Here is an 18255-nt window from a genome sequence, read left to right as displayed (position 1 = left end):
CATTAATAATTATCTCCATATGGATCCACCCAAGTATCTGGGTGACCCATTCTCTGACAAAGCACCCAAACCTAGCAGTATAAATACCAAAAGCAAAATAACAGGGGCGGGAGGGCGGAGCTTCTTCTTCTCTTGAGGTAAAACTGACCCCTCCTGACAGGAGCCGTCACCTTATATAGGCATATGCCCCCACTCTCCCTCCCTTTCAGAACCAATCAGCTGTTCTCCATTTACCGCTCAAAAACCGGTTCAGGCCAGATTAATACCACTTCTGAACCTTCCAAGTAATATTGTCAGTTACCTCATAACCTGACTTGACCATATAATACATTGGGGCTTATTCCCTCACAATGTCCCCATTTAAGGCAATGTGGCCATCTCATTATAACAGTTGTGTGGAATGGAGACCCAGTATCTTGTATAAAATAATTAGAATACCTCAGGGAATTGTTCTATGTGCACAACCCAGAGACAGAAGGGTTTCTTGTGCTATACTGTCAGGCATACATCTTGTTATATTGATGTCCATCTGTGAATTATATTAATCCTAATCCATCCTCTCTTAAAGGGGGTGTCTTGCACCTTCTTGAAAAGGGAGCCTGAACATTAAGTGATGTCATTTTCTAATGTATATGAGTTATGTAATATAAAGAGTCCTCATCTCCATAACTGTTGATGTGTCGTTATTTACAAGGTCACAAGGCAGATGCTGTCCTTGGTTGGAATCGAATCTAAGACCCAGCTACCTTAGGTTAGGTTTACATGAATGCAGTACTCTCCACTGAGTACTATGTCAGGGTTTCTGTTGGAACCTCCAAAAAAATCTTTATTCTAACAGTAACCCAGACGGAACCATTCACTCGAATGAAGCTGATGGCGTCACTGGGGACACTGTTTGTCCTGCGTCCTGGCAGTAGTCTTAGTTTTTTGTTTGCCATGTTTTTGTGCATGTCTGAAAAATGACGACTACTGTCAAGACGGAGGCCAGACAGTGTAAACAGTGACTCTGTCGGCTTCATTTGGTGGCTATGTCTTGGCTCTGTTGGGGTCCAGTCTGAATGCAGTTTTTCAGCGATTCCAACAAAAAAACATAGATGTAGTGCTCAGTGGAGAGCACTGTATGAATGTGAGCCTAGCCTTAACCACATGGCCACAATTACTGTAATGACATAGTCCTCTGTATGTAATCATGGCGGACTTAGCTATGTGTCTGACCTCTGAGACCACACAGGTCACTGGCTGCCAGACTACAGCAGATGGGTGGCGAACCGAACCAAAGAGATGCTGTCTCCAGGCTCCTCACTGAATAGGCGGAATGATAAAAGGCAGTAGAGCCCAGGGAAGATGGTGGTTCTGGTGCAGTATTCATATACCAATGATAGTTCTGGTGATGTATTCATGTAGAAGAGAGACAGAGGATTCAAAAAGATCTAAACCAACTGGAACTGTGGGCAGCAACTAACAGAATGGTTTTTAACAGGGAGAAATGCAAAGTACTACATCTGGGCAAGAAAAATGAAAAAAGCATATACAGAATGGGAGGAGTAGGGCTAAGCAACAGCACATGTGAAAAAGACTTGGGTATAGTAATAGATCACAGACTGAACATGAGTCAACAGTGTGATGCAGCAGCAAAAAAGGCAAACAATTCTGGGTTGCATTAAATGAAGCAATTATCCTTGAAGATCACGTGAAGTAATTATCCCCCTCTACTCCTCTTTGGTCAGACCTCATCTGGAATACTGTGTCCAGTTCTGGGCACCACATTTTAAAAAATACATAGAAAAACTGGAGCAAGTTCAGAGAAGAGCTACCATGAAGGTGACCGGTCTACAAACAATGTCCTATGAGGAAAGGTTAGAGGATTTGGGAATGTTTAGCTTGCAGAAGAGAAGACCGAGAGGAGACTTAATAGATGTCTACAAATATCTGAAGGAATGTAACACTGTAGAGGGATCAGCTTTATTCTCATTTGCGCAAAGAAAGAATAGAACAATGGGATGAAACTGAATGGGAAAAGATACAGATTAGATATTAGAAAAAAACGTTTTGACAGTGAGGGTGATCAATGAGTGGAACAGGCTACCACGAGAGGTGGTGAGTTCTCCTTCAATGGAAGTCTTCAAACAGAGGCTGGACAAACATCTGTCTGAGATGGTTTAGTGAATCCTGTATCGAGCAGGGGGTTGAACACAATGACCCTGGAGGTCCCTTCCAACTCTAATATTCTATGATTCTATGATAGTGACGATGGTTCTGGTGCTGTATTCATGTACTATTGTTGGTTATTGTTAATGTATGCCTGTACTGATGATGGTTCTGGTTTTGTATTCAAGTAGTGATGATAGTTCTGGTGCTGCATTCATGGTTGCTGTCTTGTGGTCATATTTGACACAGAATTTTCCTTTACTTCCTATAGCTAATTGCTCACTCAAGTTACCTGCATCTTAAAATATCTCTAGAATCAGACCTTTTCTCACCTTTGAAACTGCAAGAACTTATACTGTCTTTCTCTAACAAAACTTTCTCCTCTCCATTCTGTCCTAAATGCTGCAGCCAGGGTTGTATTTATGTCCAGCTGCTTCACCGATGCATCAACTTTGTGCCAGTCAATGCACTGGTTACCGATTCAATACAGAATACAATACAAACTTATCTCCCTCACCCATAAAGCTCTCCACAGTTCTGCACCACCCTATATTTCCTCCTTCATCTCTTTCTCTCACCATACCCGTGCTTTCTGTTCTGAAACTGATCTAAGACTAGCATCCTCCATAATCTGAACCTCGCACCTCCGTTTCCAAGACTTCTCTAGTGCTGCACCAGTTTTCTGGAATGCACTACTCCAAATGATCTGACTAATACCTAGCACCCACATTTTTAAGCGGGCTTTAAAAACAAATCTTTTAAAACAAGCACCTCACTTCACAAATCTAACTCTTACCTGCCTCTAGAGAAACATCAGAACCTGCTTATGATGACAATTATACTGTATAGACCACAAAAAGGGGCAAACCCCCATAGGTGTACAATCTACTATCATGCTAGTGCATAACTTCTATTTCGCCTCACTTGCGTCTTCCTGGGGGCGTGACTAAGTGGTGATCACTACTGTGTTATATGGCCCATGATTCAATTAGAAAAGAAAACGTCACTAGGTCCCTTGCCAATTGGAGATGATTTCCGGCATCATGACGTGGGTGGTGTTATCGGTACATAGCGCTCCTGTCCTGCCTCATGAGGAAGTGACCTCCAACATGTGCGAGGTGAACCGCAAGTGTGTGATGCCAGTGGTTGCTCTGTTACGCACTGCAGGAGATCTATGAGAACCGCAGATCACGAATGCGCACCATCGCCAATGACATAAGATATCTATGATTTTATCCTTGTGCCGATGCCTAAACTGAAAAAAATTGTTATTCTAAAGGGGGAAGGTGTGTATAGTAGATATATACAAATCATAATGCCTAAATTTAGTCTTGCCTCCTGGAAACTCACATGTTGGTAGGAGAATAAGGTTTTTTTGTACAGTGATGTTGAACTATATTATTTGCTAAATTAATTGTTAATTTTCACATATTATAAAACAAACTAAAAATACTAAAACTATTTTTTATATTTTGTGGAATATATTATTAATAATTTACCTCAATCAGTAGTGTTTGTTCCAAATTAATACAGTGAAATTATAATAAAAATAAAAAATATGGATAATGCTAATACAAACAATATGAAAAAAATAATAATAAAATAATACATATTTCAAAGGCAGGCCTGTCAGTCTACCCTTATAAACCTATAAGGTCACTTCCAAATGAGGCGGCACAGGAGCGCTATGCGCCCATAACATTGCCCACTTCTTGATACTGGAAGTCATCTCTGGTGATGAGCAAGCATGCTCGTTACTCGAGATTTACGACCATGCTCGGGTGTTTCCCGAGTATCTTCAGCATGCTCTGGTCTTATGTTTTAGTCTCGCTGTGTGCATGATTTGCGACTGTTTGACAGCTTTAATACATGTGAGGAATGCCTGTTTCTTAGACATTCCTTACATGTATTAAAGCTGTCAAACACTCGCAAATCATGATCACTGAGTGACGAAAACATAACACCGAGCACCGCTGAAGATACTCGGCGAGCACCCGAGCATGCTCGCCGAAAGGGTTAACAGAACATACTCGCTCATCACTTGTCATTTCCTATTGGCAAGGGACCTAGTGACGTTTTCTATTCTAATTGAATCATGGGTCATATAACCCGGTAGCGATCACCACTTAGTCACACCCCCAAGAAGAAGCAAGCAAGGCGAAACGCTCTCAATGCCGAGCCGAGATCTAAATTTCCGCTCCTGCCTTACTGCCGACATTTTCTTGAAGCCCAGGACCCATAGCCTCTTACCACCGGGACACCCGCATTTCCCAGCACAGGGCCCGCAGCATCGCCCCACTCCTATCACCGCCAGGTTCCTGCAGTAGCGATCCTGCCTCCTGTAACCCTGCTCCACCGCCGCCACCCCCCCTGGTAAGCTACAGTTGGCATATAAAATGCACCCCAATTTTCCTCCCAAATTTGGTGGAAAAAAGTACATCTTATAGTCCAAAAAATACGGTATTTTTTCGACAAACTGTTGTTTTTATTATGCCATAGATCTCATTTTCTATAATCATATAGTTACATTGGACAAATATTTGGGATTTGTATTGTCTTTATTGACTGTACATGTCCCCGCTTAATTGTAAAGCACTGCAGAATAAGTTGGTTCTTGATGGCGTATTAATGTACTTATGAAGATTCTGATAATGTATTCATTTACTGATGATGGTTCTTGCTGCACTCATATACTAATGGTGATTCTGGTGATGTATTTATGTACTGATGGTGGTTCTGTTGTTGTATTTCTGTAGTGATTATAGGTCTGGTACAGTGTACATGTGTTGATAGTGATTCTGGTATTGTATTCATGTGCTGATAATGGTTTTGGTGCTATATTCATGCACTGAGGTTGGTTCTAGCACTGTATTCCTGTACTGATGGTAGTTCTGGTGCTGTATTAATGTACTGATAGTGGTTCTGTTGCTCAATTCATGTAGTGATTTTAGTTCTGGTTTGTATTCATGTACTGATGGTGGTTCTGATAATGTATTCATGTATTGTTCATGGTTCTGGTGATGTATTCATGCACTATACTAAAGGATCCTGCCAATGGAGAATGCTCTTAGCTTTGATTGACAGCTATCTAATATGTATAGGGTGGCTTAAAGAAACTTTTCTGCTTTCAAGAAAATTGTGTCCCCAGGTGCAGTATGTTATAAAAAACACAAGATGTCCAAAGCTGAGTCTCCATCGCTGGTTCCAAAGTCTGTTATGGTTTGCAGCAGTGACGTCACTGACAGTGCTTCAGTCAATTACTGAATTCTGTAACGTTTATGATCTACATGAGCAGAACCACTGAGCTCATTGATTGGCTGTAGCACTGTCAATATGATGTCAGCGCTGCAGACAATAACATACTCCAGGAACAGTGATGGAGACTCAGCACTGGACCCGGGGAGGGTGAGTTTTCCAGCAAATTGCACTTGTGTTTATAGTCTTTGTGCTCTGACATCACAGTGTTTATTATTCCTGTGCTGTGACATCACTGTGTTTACTATTCCTTTGCTGTGACATCACTGTGTTTATTATTCCTTTGCTGTGACATCACTGTGTTTATTATTCCTATGCTGTGATATCACTGTGTTTATTATTCCTGTGTTGTGACATCACTGTTTTTTTATCCGCGTGCTGTGACATCACTTTGTTTATTGTCCATGTCCTATGACATATCTGTTTATTATACCTTTGCAGTGGCCTCCCGATGATTATTATCCCTGGGCTCAGACATCACCATGCCATTATCCCTTTGCTGTGATATTACTGTGTTTATTATTCCTGTGTTTTAACATCACTGTGTTTATTATCCCTGTACTCTGGCATCACTGAGTTTATTATCCCTTTCCTGTGACATCATAGTGTCTACTATACCTGTGCTCTGACATAACTGTGTTTATTATCCCTGTGCTGTGATATCAATGCTTATTATTTCTGTTCTGTGACATCAATGTATTACCCCGGTGCTGTGACATCATTTTACATTAATACCTGTCCTGTGACATTATTGTGCGTTATCAGTATTTTAGTAGATTATCTGCACAGTGTGATTTCACTGTTAGCATTATCCCTTTTCTGTGCTGTGTGCATTCATTTGTGCATTACAGAAGCCACATATGCTTTTCATGTTCTCAGCTCACAAGTGAAGCTGATAATGCAGAGTGGGGCGACATTCCAAGCTTCGCTATGGCACCTCATGGTTACTTGTTATGAGCCTATACATGTGTTATGAAATGAAAAACATGTACATCATAATTATCTCTTCACCATGAGGGCGTGATTTCTGATGAAGCTTGGGTTTTTAGTCAAGTCCCCTTGAGGAAGCACACTTCTGTCTGTGATATACTCAGGATAAGTTAAAATAGTACAGAAACAATTGAATGCAGTGTTTATAGATCAGCATCCAAAAAAATGGTCCCATGGTGTCAACTTTATGAACTAAGCAACAACTATAATCTTAATCAGAACCATGTTCTTTGAGATGTCTGTTTGCAGGGTATATGCCATCCTTGTCGACCCTAAAACTGCGTGGAAAAGTGACATTCCCAGAATCCTCCTTTCTGTACTGTATGATGCCAGGGAATAGTAAAAAATAGAAAATTTAACATAAACACAAGTCACAGATCTAGCTCCCTGGGGATACTGTGACATCAGAATCTCAGAGCCCATCCTAAATCATTCACCTACTTTACTCCTCAGTTTAACCCCGTCTACTTTTTTGAATTCTGATGAGGGACAATGAGATAGAACAAATACAGGGTATCAAGGTGAGTGAATCCCTCTATATATGTGGCAATAAGCAGTTCATAATCCCCCTTTTTCAGGATTTTGAAATTAGAATATTATTGAACTATATTTTGGACTTTGTTACCTGGATTCACTGTGCAGCTAAATGTAATCTACTGTTTTCTGCAAGCAGCCATTTCAGGCTGGGTAGAGCCTGACTCTTACCTTCATCAATAGGGTTACCAACAAGTCTGAAGTAACATCTGCACTCATGATCACCACTCTTTCTCATGGATCTCCAGTTCTGAGAATCTCTAGAAACATGTAAAACCATGTACATGGCAGTATTACAGATATGTGTTGCCTGGATGGGTAAAATGGTACCAATAGACTTCAACAGGTCTATCCTATTGCAGTTCTATAGAAAGGTGTAGGTGAATTTTTTCTCATACACTCATTCAGAAACCTTAAAAAATAAATTGTTTCAGGACGCAATATACGGTGGCACATGCACTGTTTCTAGACCTGTATGCTGCCGTACAGGTCTTGGTCATGGGTCGTAACTTACATATTTGTGAATGACTTATTGGCTGCACTTTTATAAGCTGCCGTCTTTAGGGTTAGTGCTACTTTAAAGAATCTTAATGGGGAAACCCTTGTCACTGTGCACCTAGCACTATGGGTGACACTAGCAGGCAGAGCTCTGTGCATGTGCTACCAACAGACTGTGCACAGGTCCTCTTCCCTGGCAGAGGGTCATGGTGACACATGGAGGGATTTCCCTCTCCTACAAGAATTCTGACACTGAGTGATTTCCATTTCCAATGTTTGTATGAGACAATAGCTCACTGAGAAATGCCATGTTCTTAGCACACGTACAGTCATGCATTTTGATATTACCTTATCAATATAGAGACCCCAACATCCTCACAGTTGGTATACAAGCGTGCCCAGGTGTCCTTGATGATGTCTCGCTCGCTCTCCGTTATCTCCTCCGGTCTCTCCCATTGCTCCGTCTCATTCTCCCCTTGGACTTTCTCCATGGACCCGTCAGGATGAAATCACACACAGCCCCAGGCAGGAATCAGAGCCCCCTGCAGAGATCAGGATGTATAAAGGGAGGGGGTGATGTGGGTTGTCTGTTCAGGGAGCTGTCTAATTGTCAGACATCTGAGCTCTGTCCATTGCTGCTGTGTGTATGTGTGTGTGAGAATCTCAGCCCAGAAATAAACTGATCAAAAGTAAGATATTTCAATGCATTGTCAGAATGCTGAGGCAGGGAGCAAATCTCCTGTCCCTCCTATTCCCCCTCCTCTTCGCTCCTTCTCTGGTTTTTCAATCCCAGCCTTCTTCCCACCCCTTTTTACCTTCTTCTCTTTCTTAACTCTTTCTTCCTGCCCTTTTTTCGCTTCATTCTATATGCCCGCTTCCTTGCCACCCTCTTATTTTCTTATCCTTGTTGCCTCATCCTATCCCTTGCTCTATTCTCTATTTCTCCTGCCACTTGGGCTTTTTGATGCACCTTCATCTATTGCCAGTGTATCTTTTCATATGGTTACTGTAGCTGTGTCGTACACCCCAAATCCACCTTAGATTCATTCATTTACTATGAAATTGGGCGTAATATATGTGCTAGATCTAGAAATAAATTTGCAGTCCCCCCAGCACAACATTCGGAGACATGGAACGTTTGGGTGCTCTGTAAATAAGAGATAATAAGTAATAGGTAACTTTTCTCTTTTCTTTTGATGAGGTGCATATTTTATCTGTTATATTTCTATCTAGTTTCCCTTTCCTCCCAGGGGCGGACATATCATTGGTGCAACCTGTGGGGCCGCACAGAGGCCCAAAAGGTAAAGGGGCACATTTCTACCTCTAAAGCAGATTGATTTGTACATTATATTGAGCTCTTGGGCTGCAAAGGGCCCTTACATTGTTCTTGCACAGGGGCTCTTTTCTGTCTGTGTCCGCCAGTGCTTCCTCCAATTGCTCTTTCATATCTCCCAGCTCCTGTGAATTGACTTACCTACAAGCCAAGTTCTCTCCTTGCTCTGTTAATTTTCCTTAACCCATTAACCCATGCATCCACTTCTTCGTCTGCACAAATCTGTTGTCATTTATTTGGGATCTTGCAGCCTCTACTTTGTTATCGCTCTATCATTTATCCCCTGTTGTTCTCTGAGTTTTTTCTTTGCCTCCCCCTTTCTGCCTTGGCTTCTCCCTCATTCTCCTTCAGACTTGACCTTGCTCTGTGTTCCCAGGCCACACACAACTCTCCTCTTTCATTCAGTCATATCTTCTTGTAAAGCCTTCTGCGCTGGGAGTATCTGGTAACACTAAGCCGTAACATGCTGGCCCAATGGAACATAGCAGAACATATAATTACAGTTACTGATGTCTACAGCCACACTTGACTTGATGATTAATGTGTTCTCCTTTCTCACAGTGCTGAGAGACTACAGCAAAGCCTGCACAATTATCTCTGAGATCCTGGTGCTTTAATATTGGACATTTTCATCCTTCTTCTGATCTCTGGGGTACAATTGACTTTTTTACTTGTTGCTTAAAAACAACAATTATCCTCCATACTCCACAACTTACCCTTTCAATATCCGTTCAATTTCCTTCCCTCCCTTACGGGCTCATGTTGGTTATTATTCTAGTCCTCCCTTTTATGCTCTACATCTCCTTTACTGCCCTTCCTCTGGCCTCCGCTTCATGTTTACCATCTGTATTGCTCCTCCTGTAGCTTTTAATGGTCTCCAATTTTATTAATTACCCTCCTACTCTGTTTTTTCTACCTTTGCCCTACTTCCTTCCACTCTGCTTGTATGTTATCTTTCATTACTTTTGGTTTTGTAGAATTTGTATTTTATTCAAATACTATAGCTAAGAAATACAACATGATAAATTCGACGCACAGAATCATACACAGGCGCACACAAAGTTTTTCATGTATGCATTTACAAAATTTGCATACAGTATTAACACAAGCACACACGGAAGCCGATTTAAGGAAAGCAATTTTCATACTTTTTGGACTGAAAGCTGAAGATAGTAACTTCACCCAAGTGCAGAAAAGTGCAGCATGCCACACCATAAAGTGCACAAGGAAGTGAGATATATTGCAATCCCTTTCCAAAAGGAGAAGGACCCCAACAAACTAATCTTTCCGAATCAGCAAGCGTCAGTAAGGAACCTGATAGATGCACATCCGCCAATGAATCTCAGAATAGACGTCCCATAAAGGTGCTCATTTGGAATAGCCATTATGACTAACAAACATGGTGGTTGAACACACAAGGCATAAAAAATAAAGATGTGTATTGTGTGAGAACTCTAACCGGAATGATTAAACTTTCTCATATTGACTTGGCCAGAAGGCTAGGCAAATAAAGGTGTATACACTCAAAACATGAAAAAGTGAAGTGTGTGCAATGCACCAAACTCAACTGGGGTTCCCACACCCATGAGTTATGGCACTCTGCACCTCAGGCTTTCAAACAGCTCAGCCTGTGGCTTAGAGCCTGAGGGTCTTCATCAACCCACAGGCGGCACTAACCTGCGTACACTCAGAGGCTTCCAGTCTAAGTATTGGCAGGGGTGTATTTACATACATCTCATGCTACCCTAGGCGCTTATATAAAATGCGCCTCATTCTTGTTGACTAGTATATATGTCTCTGCAGGGCTATGGAGTCGGAGTCGTGGAGTTGGAGCCCATTTTAGTGGAGTCAGTATAAAATGGACCGGCTCATAAAATATATAATAAATTGTGTACAGTAGTTCAATGCAGTTTGTGGGGAATATTTTTTCATAAGAATTTGGGAAAGTTATGAAATGTCCTATAAATGTCTGTCCTATTCCTGATCTAAGGGTCTAGACTTTTAGCTGAGATGAATCTGTGCTACAGTAAATTTATCACTTAAACTTGAGCCATATATGAGGGAGTCGGAGTCAGAGTCGTGGAGTTGGTGTCATGGAAATTGAGGAGTCTGAGTCGGAGGTTTGGCTTACCGACTCCACAGCCCTGTGTCTCTGCATAAACCGCTGCATATTTTTTACTTTTATACTGATATACAATGTGCAATTGCTAATCACAATAAATAATCAAATTTTAAAGGTCATGAAACTATTAACAATTACAACACAAAATTGCACAAAGACTTAGTACATACATGCAAACATAAAAGCACAACAATCAGGCACATTCACAAGCACCCACAAATACTTTAACAGTGTAAAAGCATGCTCACATATGCACAGTCGCTACATAAGTATATGCACATTTAGTAGCATGCAGATACACACAAATATTTCCTACATGCAACTACTTTTTATAAGAAATAAATAAGAAACTCTGCTTCCCTGGTACGTGCCACTATATGCCTAATGGAAAATACAGCCTTGGTTGTTGATCAGAAAAGAAAGATGTTAATTAGAACCTACTTGACTGGATTATAGGAAGGGCAACTAAGAAACTTGCCGTGTCGGATTCTACCATCTACATTAGAGATCTTCACCACCCAATTATATACAGTCCTTCTACTCCTTTCCAGCACTAAAGCAAATTAGCTCCAGAAGTACAGCCTTCTGAAAGAAGCCAACCAATAAGTCAACATCAAATCTTTAACAAGCCTTGACACATCACATAAGATATTTAGCTAAAACAGATTCTTTTCCAAAAGGAAAAAAAACTCCATGTACAGATTGCTGTTTCAGGGTTCTTGCCCTTCATCAGTGAACAGTAGTGTGCTATTGGTCTCGATGAGAGGTCTTTATCGGAGGAATACTTAAAGGGTGGCTATAAAGTGGCACTAAAAAGCCAGTTTTTTTTACCTTGGAAGAGAGATAATTTGCATATCTTTTCCAAAGAAGCTGAACTTGCTTAGAGTATGGTCAGTGGAAGTTATCAATTCATTATATAAGACTATTACTATGGAGATAATTTTTTAAATAGGAGTTTCCTTCATCCTTGAAATACTTGCCAACATTCCTGAATTTCCAGGACTGTCTGATTTTTTGGATGCAATCCCAGCAAATTCAGGGCTGTCCTTGGCTGAAAATGGTTGAGGTTAATGCTAATCCCACCCAAAAGTGGGTGTTCCTGCTTATGGTGAGGGTCATCACTGGGCAGGACTGGGGATAGTACTTAAACATCTGTATTCCATCATCAATGTTGGTGACTATGCCTTCACCAAGCCTTGCCTGTGCCAATTACTTATGATTGAAAAGAATCATTATTGGTCTTATGAGGCAATATCAGTGATTCCATTGGCAACAGGGATTATTTTACGTCAGTCCTGCTCCCTGATATCTTGTTCCTTGCACTTTTGTGAAGAGAGCTTGGTAAAAACTATTGCATATTTTCCTGACTAAATTCTGTCAATTTGGACTAGATCTATCATATAATTCCACATTACTCTGGAACAGTGGAGAAAATGTAGCATATTTTTATTTGACTGATATTTCTTTTTATGTTATAACCGAATGCTGCACATTACTGTACTTAATACTCTGTTCGCCCTTTTTACTGATTGTGGCATTAAATAAACTAGCGAAAATCCAATACCCCCATTGAGACCACCTAACTGGGTTTTACAGCAGAATCACTGCAGTGGCAAATTAAATGCCCAAGGCTGTGATTAAGCTTAGGCCTACTATCTTACATAGTTTAATATGTTTTACCTCCCACTGAAAAAGTCATTGAGTCACTTATTTCTATACACAGTAAGAATCAAACACCAGGTAATTACTACAAAACAACAAGGATATGTTCATACATATTTAAAGAGGATCTTTCTCCAAATTTTTCATGTTGAACTGGCCACACAATGTAATAATGGTTGCTGTGCGGAATAAAACATTTATTTATTTTTTCTTAAAGTTCCCCTCTCCTTTGTGGAGATATTCAAAATATTTGGCACCTAATGAGTGTGTGTTATTTAGCTTTCCATGGGCAGGTGTGAAAAGTCAGATCTAGGTCCTGCCCTCCCCTCCTGTATTTTTAGGCCACTGGTACATAACAAGGTGAGATGCTAGAGTAAAGGACCATCCTGATTAAGTAGCACTTTGTTGCGGTGTTGCCTTTTATGCTCTTTTGATCAAACTATAGTCAACTAAGTATCCTTTGTTATTTACATGTACTATTACTACTTATTTATTTATTAACTGCAGGGTATTATTTTTATTCCAGGTTTTTTTACCTAATGAGATAACTTTAGTTATGTCCAAGTGAGTGTATTAGATATTTTTCATTGGGGGCGTGTACTTCTGCCTCCTGTATAATGCTGACCAATCATAAGCAGGTAGCAACATAGACATGCAGATGGACCTGTGATGATTATGTCATCAGGGTCACATGACCTGAGTTCACAGGTTCTGTCAGTCAAAGTGTGCAACCTAAATATGCACTGAAGATATATTATACAGCACAGACGTTTTGGAAATAATAACTGGAGTTAGTACCTCTACTCTTCTGTGCTGTGTTATAGATCCTCAGTGGTTATTTAGGCTGCACTCTCCGGCTGGCAGAATCTGTAAACTTAGGTCATTTGACCCTGATGACATCATCATCACATGTCCTTCTGCACTTCAATGTTGCTGTCTGCTTATAATTGTTCGGTATCATAAAGGAGGCAGCAGTATATGACCCCAGTGAAAAATATCTAAAAACACCTTCTTGGACTTAGCCACAGTTAACTCATTAAATGCCAGATATTTGATTGCTAATATCTCTGCAACGGAGAGGCAAAATACAAAAAAAACTAAATCTTTTTATTCCACTCAGCAGCCACAATTACATGGTATATCCAGTTCAACATGAATAAATTGGTGAAAGGTACAAGCTGGTTTTACAGTATACATCATTCCCTCATGTGAACTGTCCTGGTTAGCAAAATGGAGTAGTACAGCTTTCAACAGTAGGGCCAGCAGGATCCTTTAAAAGCAGTGATGAGCAACAAGTCTCAGCTAAAATACAGACCTCATTGCAGCAGGAGACAGCACCATCTTTGCATACAATGGCTGATTTAATTGCATATGGCAGAATGGGACATTGTATGAAATGGAAATTTTGTGGTTGAAGGTGAATTTACAGTATCCCTGTCATGCCATGTTATGTCTTTTTTTGAGCCTAATTGTCACATCGCCACCAGAGTCTGCTCCTGTGACTACTGCTTCTGTCACCAGGCACCGCCGTATTCACTCTATGGGCCGCGCTGGTGATAGAGGGAATGTCAGAACCTCAGGCCAGCGGGTTCGGTCCATTCACTAAGGTTAGAGTGGCTAGGACCTGCAGTGCCATCCAGTCTGGCAGTATGGGTGTGTGTTGTCCAGCTGGAGTTATCAGCTCCCTTCTCCAGCCTATTGGAGAACACCACCTACTTAAGCTTCCAGTTGGAAGATGCCAGATATAGCTTGTGCTTCCCTGGTTAGGTGTGTGTCTTTTGCTCCATTTTAGCTTAAGTCTTTTCATGTTTTGACCTCGGCTTATGCTTCTGATTATTTTTAGGGATCCTGATTTTGTCTTTGACATGACCTTTCGGCCCTGATCCTGCTTGGTGACTATTCCTATCTCTGGGTGGCAGCCCATCCATAGGTAGCAATCCACTGGATCCTGATGTAAAACCAGATCCCTGTACAGGGGTTAAAGGGTATTGAGCTTTCTCTGGAATCTGCCAGATGGAGTGGCTTGTGCCAAGTCTGCCCAAGTTAGCCTTTTGAGCCTGTGGGCTCAGACAGGCGTTACATTAATGTTACCATTGATGACCTTGGGATAAACCATTAATATGTTAGAGCAATAGGGATCTGACTCCCGTGATCCCCATTCATCAGCTCAGGAATAAGACGATATTTATAATGTTTGAGCCAATACTCCTATTCTTCAGGCAGTGATTAAAAATTTTATATAACCTACTAAATGAATGACATACAAAGCTAGGCCACAAAGCAAGATCTATAAAAAGACCCCTTGCTTTAATGTGAAACTTGTATTACTGGTGTGTTTTATGTGACCTTTGTACCCCCTCAGGCACCTATGCCCATGAACGACTACCAACTCTGCACCTCTTATTGCTATGCCTCTGCAAAGACTGAAAATCAGTTTTTACAACCCAGAATATATAAACATATCTCTGCTTACAAAGAACATTCCACATTCCAGTGATTTAATGGAATGTTTCTAAATTCAATAAATATGTATCTGATTTATAAATTATAACGAAATTCTAACTCATTAACCACTAATGCAAACAATACTATACAGACTAATATGACAATTAGCTACATTTCCTGGATCAGACGGCCGTAAGTAGTATTTGTTGTTTTTCTAAAATTGTTTTATGTAAAAGTGCTCCTAAAATTCCTGTCAGAAATAACCAACATTGACTTGTGATCTGTATGCCTATATAGAATATGTGTAGGACCAGTTATAAACCGTGAATCTGGCCCTCAATTAATAATACCACTGATAGTACTGCTGTCTTCCTATGTGGCAAAAGTACTGTTTAGACTCCCACAGGCTCCATGGTCTGAATACTCCTACAACATGCATTTCTAGGCTATGTCAAAATTTGTTACAGCATATGCATAATAAATATACTTATAAACAGTATATGTCTAAGGCCCCTCATATACATTAGATAGCCATCGTTCAGCTGATCGTTGGGCCAGCAGCTATCTCACCCCTTTCTCCCATGCATGGGAACGCTCACTCTACCGCGCACTCCAATGTTCTCTATGAGAGAGCTACTGCCAGACATGTCGGATTCTTATCTCTTCAAACAATCATCTCTAAGGGACCCCCAGACACATTAGATTGTCGCCTAAACCCATCGTTATCCACGGTTTTACCTGACGTTAGTCTAATGTGTATGACGGCCTTAACAAACAACACAGGGTGTAATAGGACATGGAACAGCTCTAAGCCAGCCATATCATAGCTATTTCCATGTGTTATAGGACATGGAACAGCTATAAGCCAGCCATATCATAGCCATTTGCCAGTTTTCTCATACACATTCATGCAAGAGCAGACACAGATAGGAAAGAGCCTGTTACACACCTGTCTCAGGTCTGGGCTCTGTTCCCTTCACCCCAGTCTGTTAAATTCTCTTGTGCTCCATGTCGGGCTTTGCAAATTGCCCGGTGTGCTTCCATGTTACAATCTACCTAGGCCTATATAAGGCCTAGCAAGACATACACCTGTGTCTTTGTATTAAAACTTTTAGTTTGTCTGTGCACCACAAACTGCTACCTGTATGTGGTCTCCAGTACATCTGCTATCTTTTTGTGGTCTCCAGTACTTCTGCTGTTTGTGGTCTCCTGTACTTCTGCTACCTGTCTGAGGTCTCAAGGACCTCTGCTACTTGTCTGCAGTCTCCAGGATCTCTGCTACCTGTCTATGCTTTCCAGGACCTCTGCTACCTATCTATGGTCTCCAGGACCTCTGCTACTTGTCTGCGGTCTCCAGGACCTCTGGTACCTGTCTGAGTTCTCCATGACTTCTGCTTCCTTTCTGCAATCTCCAGGACCTCTCCTACCTGTCTGTGGTTTCCAGGACCTCTATTACCTGTCTGCGGTCTCCAGGCTCTCTGCTACCTGTTCCCGATCTCCTGTCTGTCCGCTGTCTCCAGGCCCTCTGCTACCTGTTTGCCGCATGCCTCAACTGCCTGCTGCACCGATGCCCCTGTGCAAAAACAGTAAATGGGAGCATTGTTGTCGAATAGCTCATCATAATGCACAATTTCACTTGCTTTAGAGGTGGAAGTGGCCCCCTTATCTCCTGGACCCCTGTGGGTTACACCAATGATATGTCCGCCCCTGTATTCATACTTGTACCAGCTTTATATTCAGCTTGAGTATAAGTACATTGGGACATAAATACATCAATAAGTCAATATTTATTGAAGGTTGTAGACCAAAGGTCCACTATTCTTAACAGAACAACCTTCACTGCATTGACTACCAAAAATCATTACAAGCTGTTTCACAAGATCAGGATATTTTGTGCATGAGCTTCTGTTATCCATGATTACTACCACAGCGCAAGAAATGCTAATACTCTTTATATAACCAGGTTTTTGAATTGTTTGGTATTTCTCGTATAATATCTTTATCATTGGGTATGCTAGGAATGGATTATAACGCTCCAGCAGTGGTGACAGCTGTGGATACACATTCTGTATGAATATGGACATATGGAATTATGTACTAATAAGGATATTAATATGACTTCAGGGTATTACATCTGCCACTTTTAGTTGGACAGTAATTTCAGCAGTTCTACCTTAGTTTTCTTGTACACGGACAAAGATATAGGTTTCCCATTATCTAAATACCGTGGTTAAGACAGAGTGGCGTGATTGTTGACACTTCCATCTACTACCCAGAACTTGAGGCACATGCCAGACACCTTCCCCCCATGACTACCCTGTGGTTTCTCAATAACAACTTGCAGATGACAGCTCAATTCTAACCTTTCCAAAGGTGGGCGCCTAATACCATAGATCAGCATATGCAGAGAAGTAAAGGTGGGAGGGGGGGTGAGTAGAAGACAAGCAATATAAACTCCAAAAATTGTGAAAAATGTACTATCAATGAGATGAATCAACTTATAGGGCTTGACTTTGCTCTGGGCAGAGTCATAACTAAGGCTTTTTTCACCAGGGGCAAAGTTTAGTTTGCTGTGCTAGCGTACACAGCAACTGGGCTTCCTGCACTTGTGCCACGTGCACCAATTAGCTACATTCATGTGCGGGGGGGGAGGGGGGGAGCATTAAGTGAAAATCTGATACATATGAGTATCTTTGAAGTGGACCTGTCATTGCCCTTAGCATGTAATTATATTACCTGGTATACATTATGCTTTTCTCCTAAATCTGGCATTGTTTTTCTTTTCCTCATGCCCCTCTTCATTTCTGAGACCCCCTCTTCCCTGTATGTAAATCTTGTCTTTTAAGCCAAATGGGCGTTGTCCTCAACTCATCTATGGGAGCCTTCTTAAGGACCAATCCCAGTTGTCTAAAAAAAAAAAGATTTATTTAAAGGAAAGAGAGGTTCATGGAACTGAGAGGGACTGGAACAAAAAAGAAATAGTGCACAATTCAGGAGAACAGTGGTATTTACACCAAGCAAAAATGTTCATATTTATGGCAAGTGACAGGTCCTCTGATTTCTAACTTCTTTAGAGCTCTTTCACACGTCCGTGTTTCGAGTACGTGTGGTGTCCATTTCCACACATACTGGAGACACTGACACACGTAGACCCATTCAAATGAATGGGTCTGTGCATATGTCAGTGTGTTTTCACGGACTATGTGTCCGTGGGCAAAACACGCTGACATGTCTGTTTTTACTCGCAGCACGGGCCACATGTCCATAT

The 18255-nt window shown here is 41.2% G+C and overlaps 1 protein-coding gene across 1 annotated transcript in view; it reads right to left on the bottom strand.

The window, feature by feature from the left end:
* CYGB (cytoglobin) overlaps positions 1-8221 on the bottom strand; it is a 67726-nt gene extending 59505 nt beyond the window's left edge. The window contains exon 1 of the mRNA XM_073683960.1: positions 7774-8221. Within this exon, the coding sequence (XP_073540061.1) occupies positions 7774-7916 (143 nt within the window). The 5' untranslated portion in view covers positions 7917-8221. The remainder of the gene's footprint in view (positions 1-7773) is intronic.
* Between the last annotated feature and the right edge of the window lie 10034 nt (positions 8222-18255).

Source organism: Phyllobates terribilis, unplaced genomic scaffold (assembly GCF_046119375.1).
Source record: "Phyllobates terribilis strain yellow unplaced genomic scaffold, ASM4611937v1 Scaffold_5__5_contigs__length_657084704, whole genome shotgun sequence".
Lineage (NCBI taxonomy): Eukaryota > Metazoa > Chordata > Amphibia > Anura > Dendrobatidae > Phyllobates > Phyllobates terribilis.
Note: the sequence above shows the minus strand (reverse complement) of the source record. Positions and strands in the feature narration are given on the sequence as shown.